The sequence below is a fragment of the Anomaloglossus baeobatrachus genome, unplaced genomic scaffold (assembly GCF_048569485.1).
Source record: "Anomaloglossus baeobatrachus isolate aAnoBae1 unplaced genomic scaffold, aAnoBae1.hap1 Scaffold_2909, whole genome shotgun sequence".
In the NCBI taxonomy this organism is placed as follows: Eukaryota; Metazoa; Chordata; class Amphibia; order Anura; family Aromobatidae; genus Anomaloglossus; species Anomaloglossus baeobatrachus.
The window spans coordinates 13,276-31,273 of NW_027442360.1; the positions used below are offsets into that span (position 1 = coordinate 13,276).

Sequence of the window (17,998 nt, forward strand, 5' to 3'; positions counted from 1 at the left end):
TCCGGCGCACTAACACACCCAGCCGTGCTGGAAAGTGTCTGGCCCAAGCGCTCCATGCCCGGCGCACTAACACACCCAGCAGTGCTGGAAAGTGTCTGGCACAAGTGCTCCATGTCCGGCGCACTAACACACCCAGCCGAGCTGGAAAGTGTATGGCACAAGCGCTCCATGCGCGATAGTCCCCGGCGCACTAACACACCCAGCAGTGCTGCAATGTGTGTGGCACCAGCGCTCCATGCGCTGTCCCCACGGGGACACAGAGTACCTCACAGTAGCAGGGCCTTGTCCCTGACGATACCCGGCTCCTATCCAGCAGATTCCCAGGGGCTGCGGAGGGAGCACGGTCCCAGTGCCTGGAGACCGATCCGGATCCCACTTCACCCAGAGCCCATTAAGGGATGGGGAAGGAAAACAGCATGTGGCTCCTGCCTGTGTACCCGCAATGGGTACCTCAACCTTAACAACACCGCCGACAAAGTGGGGTGAGAAGGGAGCATGCTGGGGGCCCTGTTATGGGCCCTCTTTTCTTCCATCCGACCTAGTCAGCAGCTTCTGCTGACTAAGCTGTGGAGCTATGCGTGGATGTCTGCCTCCTTCGCACAAAGCATAAAAACTGAGGAGCCCGTGAGCACGGGGGGTGTATAGGCAGAAGGGGAGGGGCTTTACACTTTTAGTGTAGAACTTTGTGTGGCCTCCGGAGGCATAGCTATACACCCAATTGTCTGGGTCTCCCAATGGAGCGACAAAGAAACGTAGTGTGAAAGCCGCTAACAAAAACAAAACAGACCCCAAAACTATGTATGATTAGATTGTACTCGCTGATCAGATCACAAATACAGTTTGGTACATTGCAGAGCAGGGCGGGGACCGTGCGTCTCGGGTGACTACTCTGAGGCACGTTCCTGGTGGCTTCTCTGTGCCTCTGATCCTATTGGCTGTTGGGTCTCTCCGTGTGTCTGTATATGGAGAGATCAGTCAGTCGTGGACTGAGAGAAGCCGTCACGGATCAGCCCCGGTTTGGTCAGTCTGTGGTCGGCCCTTTCACGTGAAGTCTTATAAGGCTGCCAGACGCCCCGCCCAGGACCCGAGCAGCGTGAATCAGATGACGAGTTCCCTTTAAGTATCTGGATCTCTGCTGCACCTGTGTGTATCGGGCGCAGTAACTCACACATCATTTCCTGTTCTTTAGACGGGCTGATCGTCTGCCATCTTCCGTTTGGGCCGACCGCATATTTCACCCTCTGTAACGTGGTAATGAGGCACGATATTCCGGACCTGGGCACGATGTCGGAGGCGCACCCACACCTCGTCTTCCACAACTTCACCTCGCGGCTTGGACAGCGGGTGAGACCGGCTTCCTGGACCACCACATACATCAGTCGTTACTTTTCTAAACCTTTCCTTTCCTGCCTCCAGGTGTCCAATATCATGAAGTATTTATTCCCTGTGCCCAAGGATGACAGCAGGCGAGTGATAACTTTTGCAAATCAAGAGGACTACATTTCCTTCCGGTACGTGCTGTGGACCAGGCCTGGGTGATCAGCACCCACTGTGCCGGGGTCCTCCATAATAACCGCTGCTTCTTCCTGCAGGCACCACGTCTACAAGAAGACCGATCACCGCAATATTGAGTTGTCTGAGGTTGGGCCTCGGTTTGAGATGAAATGTGAGTAACAGTGAAAGATTTTTGCCAGGATCCGATTATCTCTTGTAGGATGAGCAGTGGTCTGCCATCCGCGGGTCTCAGGCTGGACAGAGTAGAGCCTGCCCGGTCCTGCGCACTATAAATGGTACAGACTGATCATTGCCATTAGTGAGGGGCTGTGATCTGGGCCCACGTCTTCAGCTTCGTAGGCTAGTTTCAAACTTGCGTTGTTTTCCTTCAGTCGCAATCCACCGTTTTAGAAAACAGCGGAATCCGATTCCGCTGCTTCCCATAGACTTGTATGGACGACGGATTGCGACTGATGGACCTGTGTTGCTTCCGCTGGCCGACGCTGCGTTGCTTCCGCTGGGCAAAAGGAACGCAGCATATAACGTTTTTTTGAGCGGTGGAATCCTTTATTTTTCACTGCACATGCTCAGCATTTTTTTTTAATCACAGAAACTTTGTTCGGCCATCGAGAGACAAAACAATCAGTTGATCGCCCGGCAGCCGGCTTTTGAGAGCGCTCAGCTGATCGCCCGGCAGCCGGCTTTTGAGACTGCTCAGCTGATCGCCCGGCAGCCGGCTTTTGAGAGCGATCAGCTGATTGCCCGGCAGCCGGCTTTTGAGAGTGATCAGCTGATCGTTCACAATAGTCTGCCGCCGGTAAAACTGTAAAAAAAAAAAAAAAAGCAGATTCCGTTGGTTGTTTTGTACGATCCGTTGCGCCACTTTATGCAACGGATGCCGTTCAACCCAAGTGTGAAACTAGCCTTACAAGTGCAGTACAATATGATGGTGACCTCAATATAGCGGAGATCTGAGACTTCAGACGTGATCAGTAGCTTTTTGAGCTCATAGATTCCCATCACCCAATTTCTGGTCCAGAAAAGCATTTTTTTTTTTCCCCTTAACGTGGTTTCTGACGGGATGGTCCAATTCATCATTTGTGTATATTGTACGCCCCTTTTCATCTTTTTTTATCTGACATTTTTGACCCAAACTACTTAAAATAGTACATGGGATTCAAGAATTTTGCACAAAGCAAAAAAAACGCAACTCTTTAGTGGGAAATGTAACATTACGGGTAACACACGGGTACAATCTGATGTCATCACCCCTCCCCCTTCCTTTCCAAATGACTTGGTGGGATGAGAAGTATTATCACTGTTCAAACAAATATGTTGTAATATGATTTTATGTTCTAATAAAAATTTAAGGTTTAAAAAAAAAAATAAATGTCACAAAACAATTGCCAAAATAACTGGTGTATATAAAATCACTCGGGAGGGGGGGCTGGAGTGGGGTTAAGATGAATTTTTCTAACCATTTAAAAGTTTATTTCCCTGACTTTGTGTAAGACGTCTGCAGAAGCCGCAATGACAGTAACAATCTGAAAAGAAACCTTAAGGCCCTGTGCGCACTAGACATTGACTTTTTCTAAGGGAAAATCCGGACCCTCTGAAAGAATCCCGCACCTGCGCTAAAAAACGCACCAAAACCGCAACGAAATCCGCATGCTGTTTTTCCGCAGGTTGTTCCCTGCGGAGTTTTACCATTATCTATGGCAAAAACTGCAGGTGCCTGCGGAAAAGAAGTGACATGCACATTAATTCCACAGGTATAAAAAAAACACATTTTTTTTTAAACCCATAGGTTTTGCTGGGGAATGACTGTAGCAATGTTAAAAACATTTTCTGCAGCAAATCTGTGGTAAAAGCCGCAGCGTGTGCACAGGGCCTTAAAAGAAGGGAATTTTGTTTACTTACCGTAAATTCCTTTTCTTCTAGCTCTAATTGGGAGACCCAGACAATTGGGTGTATAGGCTATGCCTCCGGAGGCCGCACAAAGTATTACACTTAAAAGTGTTAAGCCCCTCCCCTTCTGCCTATACACCCCCCGTGCTCCCACGGGCTCCTCAGTTTTGGTGCAAAAGCAAGAAGGAGGAAAAAGAATTATAAACTGGTTTAAAGTAACTTCAATCCGAAGGAATATCGGAGAACTGAAACCATTCAACATGAACAACATGTGTACACAAAAAAACAGGGGCGGGTGCTGGGTCTCCCAATTAGAGCTAGAAGAAAAGGAATTTACGGTAAGTAAACAAAATTCCCTTCTTCTTTGTCGCTCCATTGGGAGACCCAGACAATTGGGACGTCCAAAAGCAGTCCCTGGGTGGGTAAAATAATACCTCGTAAGAGAGCCGTAAAACGGCCTCTTCCTACAGGTGGGCAACCGCCGCCTGAAGGACTCGTCTACCTAGGCTGGCATCCGCCGAAGCATAGGTATGCACCTGATAGTGCTTCGTGAAAGTGTGCAGGCTCGACCAGGTAGCCGCCTGACACACCTGCTGAGCCGTAGCCTGGTGCCTCAAAGCCCAGGACGCGCCCACGGCTCTGGTAGAATGGGCCTTCAGCCCTGAGGGAACCGGAAGCCCAGCCGAACGGTAAGCTTCGATAATTGGCTCCTTGATCCACCGAGCCAGGGTTGATTTGGAAGCCTGTGACCCTTTACGCTGGCCAGCGACAAGGACAAAGAGTGCATCCGAGCGGCGCAGGGGCGCCGTACGAGAAATGTAGAGTCTGAGTGCTCTCACCAGATCTAACAAGTGCAAATCCTTTTCACATTGGTGAACTGGATGAGGACAAAAAGAAGGTAAGGAGATATCCTGATTGAGATGAAAGGGGGATACCACCTTAGGGAGAAATTCCGGAACCGGACGCAGAACCACCTTGTCCTGGTGAAACACCAGGAAAGGGGTTTTGCATGACAGCGCTGCTAGCTCAGACACTCTCCGAAGTGAAGTGACTGCTACTAGAAAAACCACTTTCTGCGAAAGGCGTGAGAGAGAAATATCCCTCATTGGCTCGAATGGTGGTTTCTGAAGAACCATCAGCACCCTGTTCAGATCCCAGGGTTCTAACGGCCGCTTGTAAGGAGGGACGATGTGACAAACCCCCTGCAGGAACGTGCGTACCTGTGGAAGTCTGGCTAGGCGCTTCTGGAAAAACACAGAGAGCGCTGAGACTTGTCCCTTAAGGGAGCCGAGCGACAAACCCTTTTCCAGTCCAGATTGAAGGAAGGACAGAAAAGTGGGCAAGGCAAAAGGCCAGGGAGAAATACCCTGAGCAGAGCACCACGACAGGAAAATTTTCCACGTCCTGTGGTAGATCTTGGCGGACGTTGGTTTCCTAGCTTGTCTCATAGTGGCAATGACGTCTTGAGATAACCCTGAAGACGCTAGGATCCAGGACTCAATGGCCACACAGTCAGGTTGAGGGCCGCAGAATTCAGATGGAAAAACGGCCCTTGAGATAGCAAGTCTGGTCGGTCTGGTAGTGCCCACGGTTGGCCGACCGTGAGATGCCACAGATCCGGGTACCACGACCGCCTCGGCCAGTCTGGAGCGACGAGGATGACGCGGCGGCAGTCGGCCCTGATCTTGCGTAACACTCTGGGCAACAGTGCCAGCGGAGGAAACACATAAGGGAGCTGAAACTGCGACCAATCCTGAACTAAGGCGTCTGCCGCCAGAGCTCTGGGATCTTGAGACCGTGCCATGAACGCCGGTACCTTGTTGTTGTGCCGGGACGCCATGAGGTCGACGTCCGGCACCCCCCAGCGGCAACAGATCTCCTGAAACACGTCCGGGTGAAGGGACCATTCCCCTGCGTCCATGCTCTGGCGACTGAGAAAGTCTGCTTCCCAGTTTTCCACGCATGGAATGTGAACTGCAGAGATGGTGGAGGCCGTGGCTTCCACCCACATCAAAATCCGCCGGACTTCCTGGAAGGCTTGCCGACTGCGTGTGCCGCCTTGGTGGTTGATGTATGCCACCGCTGTGGAATTGTCCGACTGAATTCTGATCTGCTTGCCTTCCAGCCACTGCTGGAACGCCTTCAGGGCAAAATACACTGCCCGTATTTCCAGAACATTGATCTGAAGCGAGGACTCTTGCTGGGTCCACGTACCCTGAGCCCTGTGGTGGAGAAAAACCGCTCCCCACCCTGACAGACTCGCGTCCGTCGTGACCACCTCCCAGGATGGGGGTAGGAAGGATTTCCCTTTCGATAATGAAGTGGGAAGAAGCCACCACCGAAGGGAAGCTTTGGTCGCCTGCGAGAGGGAGACGTTCCTGTCGAGGGACGTCGGCTTCCTGTCCCATTTGCGTAGGATGTCCCATTGAAGAGGATGCAGGTGAAACTGCGCGAAAGGAACTGCCTCCATTGCTGCCACCATCTTCCCCAGGAAGTGCATGAGGCGCCTCAAGGTGTGTGACCGACCTTGAAGGAGAGATTGTACCCCTGTCTGTAGTGACCGCTGCTTGATCAGCGGAAGCTTCACTATCGCTGAGAGGGTATGAAACTCCATGCCAAGGTATGTCAGCGATAGGGCCGGTGTCAGATTTGACTTTGGAAAATTGATGATCCACCCGAAACTCTGGAGAGTCTCCAGGGTAGCGTCGAGGCTGTGTTGGCATTCCTCTAGAGAGGGTGCCTTGATCAATAGATCGTCCAAGTACGGGATCACCGAGTGACCCTGAGAGTGGAGGACCGCTACTACAGTAGCCATAACCTTGGTGAACACCCGTGGGGCTGTTGCCAGGCCGAACGGCAGTGCCACGAACTGCAGGTGTTCGTTTCCTATGGCGAAGCGCAAGAAGCGCTGGTGCTCTGGAGCAATCGGTACGTGGAGATAAGCATCTTTGATATCGATCGATGCAAGGAAATCTCCCTGGGACATTGAGGCGATGACGGAGCGGAGGGATTCCATCCGGAACCACCTGGTCTTTACGTGTTTGTTGATAAGTTTCAGGTCCAGGACAGGTCGGAAAGACCCGTCCTTCTTTGGGACCACAAACAAGTTGGAGTAAAAACCGTGGCCCTGTTGCTGAAGAGGAACAGGGACCACCACTCCTTCTGCCTTCAGAATGCCCAGCGCCTGCAGAAGAGCCTCGGCTCGCTCGGGAGGCGGGGATGACCTGAAGAATCGAGTCGGGGGACGAGAGGTGAACTCTATCTTGTAACCGTGAGACAGAATGTCTCTCACCCAACGGTCTTTTACCCGTGGCAGCCAGGTGTCGCAAAAGCGGGAGAGCCTGCCACCGACCGAGGATGCGGAGTGAGGATGCCGAAAGTCATGAGGAAGCCGCTTTGGTAGCGGCACCTCCGGTGGTCTTTTTAGGACGTGACTTAGACCGCCATGCATCAGAGTTCCTTTGATCTTTCTGAGGCCTTTTGGACGAGGAGAATTGGGACCTGCCCGCGCCCCGAAAGGACCGAAACCTCGACTGCCCCTTCCTCTGTTGGGGTATGTTCGGTTTGGGCTGGGGTAAGGATGTATCCTTTCCCTTGGATTGTTTGATGATTTCATCCAAACGCTCGCCAAACAATCGGTCGCCAGAAATTGGCAAACTGGTTAAGCGCTTTTTGGAAACAGAATCTGCCTTCCATTCCCGTAGCCACAAGGCCCTGCGGAGTACCACCGAATTGGCGGCTGCAACCGCCGTACGGCTCGCAGAGTCCAGGACAGCATTAATAGCGTAAGACGCAAATGCCGACGTCTGAGTGGTTATGGACGCCACCTGTGGCGCGGATGTGCGTGTGGCTGCGTCAATTTGCGCTTGACCTGCTGAGATAGCTTGTAGCGCCCATACGGCTGCGAATGCTGGGGCAAAAGAAGCGCCGATAGCTTCATAGATGGATTTCAACCAGAGCTCCATCTGCCTGTCAGTGGCGTCTTTGAGTGAAGCCCCATCTTCCACTGCAAGTATGGATCTAGCTGCCAGTCTGGAGATTGGAGGATCCACTTTGGGACACTGAGCCCAACTTTTGACCACGTCAGGGGGAAAGGGATAACGTGTATCCTTAAGGCGCTTAGAAAAACGCTTATCTGGACAAGCATGGTGATTCTGGACTGCCTCTCTGAAATCAGAGTGGTCCAGAAACATACTCGGTGTACGCTTGGGAAACCTGAAACGGAATTTCTCCTGCTGGGAAGCTGACTCCTCCACCGGAGGAGCTGAGGGAGAAATATCCAACATACGATTGATGGACGCAATAAGGTCGTTCACTATGGCGTCCCCGTCCGGAGTATCAAGATTGAGAGCGGCCTCAGGATCAGAATCCTGATCAGCTGTCTCCGCATCATCAACCAGAGATTCCCCCCTCTGAGACCCTGCACAATATGATGATGTCGAGGGAAAATCTAAGCGAGCTCGCTTAGTCGGTCTGGGGCTGGGGTCTGTGTCAGAACCCTCAGCTTGGGATCCATGAGATACCCCGGGAGGACATTGTTGGTCCAGCTGAGGTGGGCCAGGGAACAAAGATTCAACAGAGTCCCTGTGCTGAGATACCGGCCTGGACTGCAAGGCTTCTAGTATCTTAGCCATAGTCTCAGAGAGTTTTGCAAACTCCGTCCCTGTCACCTGAACAGTGTTAGCAGGTGGCTCCCCCTGGGCCCCCCCTAGCAGAGGCTCTGGCTGAGCAAGTGCCACAGGGGCCGAACAGTGCACACAATGAGGGTCAGTGGAACCTGTCGGTAGCGGGGTCGTACATGCGGCGCAGGCAACATAATAAGCCTGTGTTTTCGCACCCCTGCCTTTCGTGGGCGCCATGCTATTATCTTCCCTGAGTAACACAATAGGGTATATAGCCAGAAATCAACTGTGCACTATACAGTGTAAAAGAAGGGAATTTTGTTACTTACCGTAAATTCCTTTTCTTCTAGCTCCAATTGGGAGACCCAGACGATTGGGTGTATAGCTACTGCCTCCGGAGGCCACACAAAGCATTACACTAAAAAGTGTAAGGCCCCTCCCCTTCTGGCTATACACCCCCCGTGGGATCACGGGCTGCTCAGTTTTAGTGCTAAAGCAAGAAGGAGGAAAGCCAATAACTGGTTTAAACAAATTCAATCCGAAGTAACATCGGAGAACTGAAACCGTTCAACATGAACAACATGTGTACCCGAAAAAAACAAAAATCCCGAAGGAAACAGGGCGGGTGCTGGGTCTCCCAATTGGAGCTAGAAGAAAAGGAATTTACGGTAAGTAACAAAATTCCCTTCTTCTTCGGCGCTCCATTGGGAGACCCAGACGATTGGGACGTCCAAAAGCAGTCCCTGGGTGGGTAAAATAATACCTCAAGTTAGAGCTGCAAAACAGCCCTCCCCTACGAGGAGGCAACTGCCGCCTGCAGGACTCTTCTACCTAGGCTGGCGTCCGCCGAAGCGTAGGTATGCACCTGATAATGTTTGGTGAAAGTGTGCAGGCTCGACCAGGTAGCCGCCTGGCACACCTGTTGAGCCGTAGCCTGGTGTCGTAATGCCCAGGACGCACCCACGGCTCTGGTAGAATGGGCCTTCAGCCCTGATGGAACCGGAAGCCCAGCAGAACGGTAGGCTTCAAGAATTGGTTCCTTGATCCATCGAGCCAGGGTGGATTTGGAAGCCTGCGACCCTTTGCGCTTACCAGCGACAAGGACAAAGAGTGCATCCGAGCGGCGCAGGGGCGCCGTGCGGGAGATGTAGATTCTGAGTGCTCTCACCAGATCTAACAAATGCAAATCCTTCTCATACCGATGAACTGGATGAGGACAAAAGGAAGGTAAGGAGATATCCTGATTGAGATGAAAAGAGGATACCACCTTAGGGAGAAATTCCTGAATCGGGCGCAGCACTACCTTGTCCTGGTGAAACACCAGGAAGGGAGCTTTGGATGACAGCGCTGCTAGCTCAGACACTCTCCGAAGAGACGTGACCGCTACCAGAAAGGCCACTTTCTGTGAGAGTCGAGAAAGTGACACCTCCTTCAGAGGCTCGAAGGGCGGCGACAAAGAGTGCATCCGAGCGGCGCAGGGGCGCCGTGCGGGAGATGTAGATTCTGAGTGCTCTCACCAGATCTAACAAATGCAAATCCTTCTCATACCGATGAACTGGATGAGGACAAAAGGAAGGTAAGGAGATATCCTGATTGAGATGAAAAGAGGATACCACCTTAGGGAGAAATTCCTGAATCGGGCGCAGCACTACCTTGTCCTGGTGAAACACCAGGAAGGGAGCTTTGGATGACAGCGCTGCTAGCTCAGACACTCTCCGAAGAGACGTGACCGCTACCAGAAAGGCCACTTTCTGTGAGAGTCGAGAAAGTGACACCTCCTTCAGAGGCTCGAAGGGCGGCTTCTGGAGAGCAACCAGTACCCTGTTCAGATCCCATGGATCTAACGGCCGTTTGTACGGAGGGACGATGTGACAAACCCCCTGCAGGAACGTGCGTACCTGAGGAAGTCGTGCTAGACGCTTCTGAAAAAATACTGATAGCGCTGAGACTTGTCCTTTAAGGGAGCCGAGCGCTAAGCCTTTTTCCAAACCAGATTGCAGGAAGGAAAGAAAAGTAGGCAATGCAAATGGCTAGGGGGACACTCCCTGTGCAGAGCACCAGGATAAGAAAATCTTCCACGTTCTGTGATAGATCTTAGCAGACGTGGGCTTCCTAGCCTGTCTCATGGTGGCCACGACCCCTTGAGATAATCCTGAAGACGCTAGGATCCAGGACTCAATGGCCACACAGTCAGGTTCAGGGCCGCAGAATTCAGATGGAAAAACGGCCCTTGTGACAGTAAGTCTGGCCGGTCTGGTAGCGCCCACGGTTGGCCGACCGTGAGATGCCACAGATCCGGGTACCACGATCTCCTCGGCCAGTCTGGGGCGACGAGTAAGACGCGGCGGCAATCGGACCTGATCTTGCGTAGCACTCTGGGCAAGAGTGCCAGAGGGGGAAACACATAGGGAAGCTGGAACTGCGACCAATCTTGCACCAAGGCGTCTGCCGCCAGAGCTCTTGATCGCGAGACCTCGCCATGAAGGTCGGGACCTTGTTGTTGTGCCGAGACGCCATTAGGTCGACGTCCGGCACTCCCCAGCGGCGGCAGATTTCCTGAAACACGTCCGGGTGAAGGGACCATTCCCCTGCGTCCATGCCCTGGCGACTGAGGAAGTCTGCTTCCCAGTTTTCTACGCCGGGGATGTGAACTGCGGATATGGTGGAGGCCGTGGCTTCCACCCACATCAGAATCCGCCGGACTTCCTGGAAGGCTTGCCGACTGCGTGTCCCACCTTGGTGGTTGATGTATGCCACCGCTGTGGAGTTGTCCGACTGAATTCGGATCTGCTTCCCTTCCAGCCAGTGCTGGAAGGCTTGTAGGGCAAGATACACTGCCCTGATTTCCAGAACATTGATCTGAAGGGTGGACTCCTGCTGAGTCCACGTACCTTGAGCCCTGTGGTGGAGAAAAACTGCTCCCCACCCTGACAGGCTCGCGTCTGTCGTGACCACCGCCCAGGATGGGGGTAGGAAGGACCTTCCTTGTGATAATGAGGTGGGAAGAAGCCACCACTGAAGAGAGTCCTTGGCCGTCTGGGAAAGGGAGACTTTCCTGTCCAAGGACGTCGACTCCTGTCCCATTGGCGGAGAATGTCCCATTGAAGTGGGCGCAGATGAAACTGCGCAAACGGAACTGCCTCCATTGCTGCCACCATCTTCCCTAGGAAGTGCATGAGGCGTCTTAAGGGGTGCGACTGGCCTTGAAGGAGAGACTGCACCCCTGTCTGTAGTGACCGCTGCTTGTCCAGCGGAAGCTTCACTACCGCTGAGAGAGTATGAAACTCCATGCCAAGATATGTTAGTGATTGGGTCGGAGACAGATTTGACTTTGAAAAGTTGATGATCCACCCGAAGGTCTGGAGAGTCTCCAGCGCAACGTTCAGGCTGTGTTGGCATGCTCCTTGAGAGGGTGCCTTGACAAGTAGATCGTCCAAGTAAGGGATCACCGAGTGTCCCTGAGAGTGCAAGACTGCTACCACTGCTGCCATGACCTTGGTGAAAACCCGTGGGGCTGTCGCCAGACCAAATGGCAGGGCTACGAACTGAAGATGGTCGTCCCCTATCACGAAGCGTAGAAAACGCTGGTGCTCTGGAGCAATCGGCACGTGGAGATAAGCATCTTTGATGTCTATTGATGCTAGAAAATCTCCTTGAGACATCGAGGAAATGACGGAGCGGAGGGATTCCATCCGGAACCGCCTGATTTTCACGTGCTTGTTGAGCAGTTTTAGGTCCAGAACAGGACGGAAAGAGCCGTCCTTTTTTGGTACCACAAACAGATTGGAGTAAAAACCTTGACCTTGTTCCTGAGGAGGAACAGGGATCACCACTCCTTCTGCCCTTAGGTCCTTGACCTGTGACAGCCAAATGTCGCCAAAGCGGGAGAGCCTGCCACCGACCGAGGATGCGGAGAGAGGAGGCTGAAAGTCATGAGGCAGCCGCCTTGGAAGCGGTTCCTCCGGCTGCTTTCTTTGGGCGTGAGTGAGCCCGCCAGGAATCTGAACTCCTCTGCTCTTTCTGAGTCCTTTTGGACGAGGAGAATTGGGCCCTGCCCGAGCCACGAAAGGACCGAAACCTCGACTGTCCCCTCCTCTGTTGGGGTTTGCTTGATCTGGGCTGGGGTAAGGAAGAGTCCTTACCCTTGGACTGTTTAATGATTTCAGCCAATTGCTCACCAAACAGTCTGTCTCCAGATAATGGCAAACTGGTTAAGCATTTTTTGGACGCAGAATCTGCTTTCCATTCTTTCAACCACAAGGCTCTGCGTAAAACGACAGAGTTGGCAGACGCCATAGATGTACGGCTCGTAGAGTCCAGGACAGCATTGATAGCGTAAGTCGCAAACGCAGACATTTGCGAGGTTAAGGACGCCACCTGCGGCACTGATGGACGTATGACAGAGTCCACCTGCGCCAGACCAGCTGAAATAGCTTGGAGTGCCCACACGGCTGCGAATGCTGGAGCAAACGACGCGCCAATAGCTTCATAGACAGATTTCAACCAAAGGTCCATCTGCCTGTCAGTGGCATCTTTAAGTGAAGCCCCATCTTCCACTGCAACTATGGATCTAGCCGCAAGCCTGGAGATTGGGGGGTCCACCTTTGGACACTGGGTCCAGCGTTTGACCACGTCAGGGGGAAAAGGATAATGTGTATCCTTAAGACGCTTGGAAAAACGCTTATCTGGATAAGCATGATGTTTCTGGACTGCTTCTCTGAAGTCAGAGTGGTCTAGAAAAGTACTCAATTTACGCTTGGGATATCTGAAATGGAATTTCTCTTGCTGTGCAGCTGCCTCCCCCGCTGGAGGGGCTGGGGGAGAAATATCCAACAGTCTATTGATGGCCGCTATAAGGTCATTCACCATGGCGTCACCATCAGGAGTATCCAGATTGAGAGCGGTCTCAGGATTAGACTCCTGATCATCTACCTCTGTCTCATCATACAGAGAATCCTCTCGCTGAGACCCTGACCAGCGTGATGACGCCGAGGGTCTCTCCCAGCGAGCTCGCTTAGGCTGCCTGGGACTGTCGTCCGAGTCAGAGCCTTCAGCCTGTGATGCGTGGGACCCCCTTGGAGCACGGATTAGTTCCAACTGAGGGGGACCGGGGAACAGTGAATCAACAGTGCCCATGGTCTGAGTGACCGGCCTGGACTGCAAAGATTCTAGAATTTTTGTCATAGTCACAGACATTTTATCAGCAAAAACTGCAAACTCTGTCCCCGTCACCGGGGCAGGATTCACAGGCATCTCTGCCTGGGCCACTACTAGCATAGACTCCGGCTGACGAAGTGGCACAGGGACCGAACATTGCACACAATGGGGGTCAGAGGAACCTGCCGGTAGATCAGCCCCACATGCGGTACAAGCAGCATATAAAGCCTGTGCCTTGGCACCCTTGCTTTTTGCGGATGACATGCTGTCGTCTCCTCAGAGCAATATAGGGGTATAAGCCAAGAAGCGACCGTACAGTGCAATATATATAGGTACAGACAAAAGTACACTAAACAACACTGTGGCACTAGTGGAGTCAGCACCTAGGTGCTGCTTACCGCCCGCTTAAGAGCGGGTGTGTGGTCGCCAGAATCCCCTGTCTGGATCTCCCAGGGCTATGTCCGTTCTCCAGCTCAGACTGCATGCAGGAATGGCTGCCGGCGTCCTGTGAAGAGGGACGGGCCGTGGGCGTGCTGCAGACAAAGAGCGGGAAACTGGCGTCCCACTGTGCCCAGTGAGAGGGCTGGAGTATGTAAATACGACTCCAGCCCTTCGGCGCTGATCATTATACAGCGTCTCGCCCCTTCCCTGACTGACAGGGTTGGGGGCGGGAACGAAACGGAACTAGGCCGCAAACGCCGGGGACTAGATTTATAAGCGCTGCCGTCGTAAAAGCACGGTCAGCGCGAAGTCCCCGGCGCACCACAAGTCACAGCCGCGCCGCAGCCTCTAGGGCGGCCGGCGCGGTAGTTCCCCACAAATAAACTCACTGCAGCTAAGCTGCAGTGAGGATAGCCCAAGCGCGCAGCGCTACTGTCCCCGGCGCACTAGCACACCCAGCAACGCTGGAGTGTGTCTGTGCCTGTCTGCACGGGGACACAGAGTACCTGAATGTTGCAGGGCCTTGTCCCTGATGGTACCCAGCTCCGTATCCAGCAGGTTCTCCGGGTCTGTGGATGGAGCCCGGCCTCAGAGCCTGGAGGCCGGTAAGATCCCACTTCACCAGAGCCCTTCAGGGGGATGGGGAAGGAAAACAGCATGTGGGCTCCAGCCTCCGTACCCGCAATGGGTACCTCAACCTTAACAAACACCGCCGACAAAAGTGGGGTGAGAAGGGAGCATGCTGGGGGCCCTAGTATGGGCCCTCTTTTCTTCCATCCGACATAGTCAGCAGCTACTGCTGACTAAACAGTGGAGCTATGCGTGGATGTCTGCCTCCTTCGCACAAAGCTTGAAAACTGAGCAGCCCGTGATCCCACGGGGGGTGTATAGCCAGAAGGGGAGGGGCCTTACACTTTTTCGTGTAATGCTTTGGGTGGCCTCCGGAGGCAGTAGCTATACACCCAATCGTCTGGGTCTCCCAATGGAGCGCCGAAGAAATAAACATATAATGTTACACTACTGCACAATGGGGCTAGCACCACAGGTGCTGCTTACCACCCGCTTAAAGCGGTTGTGAGGCCACCAGAGTCCCTGCCTGGGTCTCCCAGACTTCGTCCCCCTCTGTAGCGTCCGAGGAGCTGACAGGAATGCGTCCTGAGGAGAGGAGGGAGCCGGGGGCGTGACCCAGAAAGAGCGGGAACTGGTGCCTGCACTGTGCACAGTGAGGGGAGTGGAGTATGCAAAGCATGCTCCAGCCCTCAGTGCTGCTCGTTCTGAGCAGCGTCCCGCCCTTCCCCTGCCTGTCAGGGCTGGGGGTGGGAGGAAAGGAACTAGGCCGCAAAAAGCCGGGGATTCTAGTAATAAACGCGGCCGCCGTAAAAGCGCGGCCGCGTGGAAGTCCCCGGCGAACTACAAGTCCCAGCCGCGCCGCAGTGTTTCCATGGCAGCGGCGGTCAGTGCGGCAGTCCCTATACATAAACACACTCAGCAACGCTGAGTGTGTAATGGCACATATTAACCCGGTCAGCGCCGCGGTCCCCGGTGCACTAGCACACCCAGCAAAGCTGGAGTGTTGCTGTGCGCGGTCCCCACCGGGATACAGAGTACCTCCAAGTAGCAGGGCCATGTCCCTGAACGATACCCGGCTCCTATCCAGCAGGCTCCACAGGAGTTGTGGATGAAGCGCGGTCTCAGTGCCTGGAGACCGATAGGATACCACTTCCACCAGAGCCCTGAGGGGGATGGGGAAGGAAAACAGCATGTGGGCTCCAGCCTCCGTACCCGCAATGGATACCTCAACCTTACAACACCACCGACAAGAGTGGGGTGAGAAGGGAGCATGCTGGGGGCCCTATATGGGCCCACTTTTTTTCCATCCGACATGGTCAGCAGCTGCTGCTGACCAATCTGTGGAGCTGTGCGTGCGTGTCTGACCTCCTTCGCACAAAGCAAAAAACTGAGGAGCCCGTGGGAGCACGGGGGGTGTATAGGCAGAAGGGGAGGGGCTTAACACTTTTAAGTGTAATACTTTGTGCGGCCTCCGGAGGCATAGCCTATACACCCAATTGTCTGGGTCTCCCAATAGAGCGACAAAGAAAGCAGCAAATAGTTTGATGAATTTGTCGCAAACCTCTGTCACTAAGGGAAGAGTCGGACGGGGATGGCAGGCTTGGACTGGCCGGCGGCTCTCCCCACCCGAGCACAACGGCCTCATGCTCCTCTATGCAGCAGTCACTCTTTGGTGGGGAGAGCCGCCGGCCAGTCCAAGCCTGCAATCCCCGTCCGAGTTATACGATCGTCCGACTCTTCACAGATTAAGGCTTTGTGCCCACGGGACTCTGTACCAGTGGATTTTGCTGCTGAAAACCTGCGGATTTATCTGGATTTTCTAGATAAATCCGGAGGTTTTAGCAAGTACAGACACTCCCCATGTTATCCTATGGGGAGTGCTGTGTCCATGCTGCGGTATGTGCAGCTGCAGAATATGCTGCAGATGTCCTGCAGCCGCACGTAACTACATGTCAATTATTCCTGCGGACGTTCCGCCTCTCCACTATGGAGACTTCCGTGGGTAAGTCACATGAATGTCCGCAGGTTTCCCGCAGATATTTCGCTGGAATCCCGTAGGTATGGATAGCTGCGGATTCCGGGGATCAGCTGCGGGAAACCTGCGGATATATCCGCGAGTACAGTGTCCCGGGGCCACATAGCCTAAGACGTTTTCATGTAGAAACCCCTGTGAAATGCTGTGATGTATCAGGGCCCCAGTGTCAGCGCTCCGTACTTATCACCGGCTGTTACTCTTTGCAGTGTACATGATAAAGCTGGGCACCCTGGAGAATGAGGGCACGGCAGAGGTGGAGCGGCGCTGGCATCCATACACCAACACCGCTAAGAAGAGGAAATATCTCACCAATGAATAGTATTTGTGTGTTACCTGTAAATAAAGATCTTTATATAAGGACGGGACGTGGAGAATCTCTTCAATGTAACTTATTTTAATGAGTGTAAACTGTAACCTACAGAGAACAAGTAACAGAATAACCACTAATAACTGCTAATAACCACTAATAACTGCTAATAACCCCTAATAACTGCTAATAACCCCTAATAACTGCTAATAACCACTAATAACTGCTAATAACCCCTAATAACTGCTAATAACCCCTAATAACTGCTAATAACCCCTAATAACTGCTAATAACCACTAATAACTGCTAATAACCCCTAATAACTGCTAATAACCACTAATAACTGCTAATAACCACTAATAACTGCTAATAACCCCTAATAACTGCTAATAACCCCTAATAACTGCTAATAACCCCTAATAACTGCTAATAACCACTAATAACTGCTAATAACCACTAATAACTGCTAATAACCACTAATACCTGCTAATAACCACTAATACCTCTCCTATCCCATCGGCTGCTCCTTCCTCAGTACTCCTCTCCCTCTTCAGCCTCCTCGTCTACAGAGTCTATTCCCACTTCTTCGTAGTCCTTTTCCAGCGCGGCCAGATCTTCTCGAGCCTCGGAGAACTCTCCTTCCTCCATTCCCTCTCCCACGTACCAGTGCACGAAGGCTCGCTTGGCGTACATCAGATCGAACTTGTGGTCCAGCCGGGCCCAGGCCTCTGCGATGGCCGTAGTGTTGCTCAGCATGCACACAGCGCGCTGCACTTTGGCCAGGTCTCCCCCGGGCACCACTGTTGGGGGCTGGTAGTTGATTCCGACCTGAGGGGAGAGGTAATAAGCGGTAAGCTCTGACAGCCGGCTTCTATGCAGCGTAAGGAGACTCCCAACTCCCATTTGGCTGATTCTTCATTCATTTAGGCTAAGTTCACACTTCCGTTGTTTTGCTTCAGTCACAATCCATCGACTTGAGGAATTACAGTATCCTGCAAAATATTTTGCAGGAATCCAGTTTTTCCCCATAGACTTCTATTAGCGACAGATTGTGACTGATGATGCTGCGTTGCATCCGCTGCGTCACGGTCAGTCGTTTTTTGACTGACCGCCGGGCGGGAGCAACACAGCATGTAACGTTTTTTAAGCAGCGTGATCCTTAGGATTTCGTGCGCATGCGCTCTCTGGCTCCCTGCACCCGTAACCAGGATACACATCGGGTTACTAATCAATGCGCTTTGGTTAGTTACCCGATATTTACACTGGTTACGTGTGCAGGGAGCCAGCGCTGAGCGGTGTATGCTGGTAACCAAGATAAATATCGAGTAACCAAGCAAAAAGTGCTTTGCTTTTACCTGATATTTACCCTGGCCCTCGCCCTCCCCAGCCTGAGAATATCGGGCCGCCGCTGTGTGCTTACCCGGCTGGACGGTAAAAATACGGCGGAGCACACGCTTTTTTTTT

The 17,998-nt window shown here is 52.8% G+C and overlaps 2 protein-coding genes across 2 annotated transcripts in view; one reads left to right on the forward strand and one right to left on the reverse strand.

Moving 5' to 3' along the window:
* Window positions 1-1,179: 1,179 nt before the first annotated feature.
* Window positions 1,180-16,587, forward strand: LOC142266784 (U3 small nucleolar ribonucleoprotein IMP4-like). The gene is made up of 4 exons (XM_075332317.1): window positions 1,180-1,344; window positions 1,417-1,511; window positions 1,593-1,666; window positions 16,434-16,587. The coding sequence occupies exons 1-4, from the start codon at window positions 1,255-1,257 to the stop codon at window positions 16,544-16,546; spliced, it is 372 nt and encodes a 123-aa protein (XP_075188432.1). The 5' UTR covers window positions 1,180-1,254; the 3' UTR covers window positions 16,547-16,587.
* Window positions 16,588-16,964: 377 nt separating this feature from the next.
* LOC142266786 (tubulin alpha-3 chain) overlaps window positions 16,965-17,998 on the reverse strand; it is a 72,738-nt gene continuing 71,704 nt past the window's right edge. The window contains exon 5 of the mRNA XM_075332318.1: window positions 16,965-17,362. Coding sequence (XP_075188433.1) covers window positions 17,066-17,362 — 297 coding nt within the window. The 3' untranslated portion in view covers window positions 16,965-17,065. The remainder of the gene's footprint in view (window positions 17,363-17,998) is intronic.

What these genes read in the sequence shown, in the direction of transcription:
- LOC142266784 (XM_075332317.1), top strand. Translation starts at nt 1,255, where the DNA reads ATGAGGCACGATATTCCGGACCTGGGCACGATGTCGGAGGCGCACCCA. An exon ending in CCTCGCGGCTTGGACAGCGG is followed by an intron (nt 1,345 to 1,416) that starts GTGAGACCGGCT and finishes TCCTGCCTCCAG; the next exon opens with GTGTCCAATATCATGAAGTA. An exon ending in GCCTCGGTTTGAGATGAAAT is followed by an intron (nt 1,667 to 16,433) that starts GTGAGTAACAGT and finishes TACTCTTTGCAG; the next exon opens with TGTACATGATAAAGCTGGGC.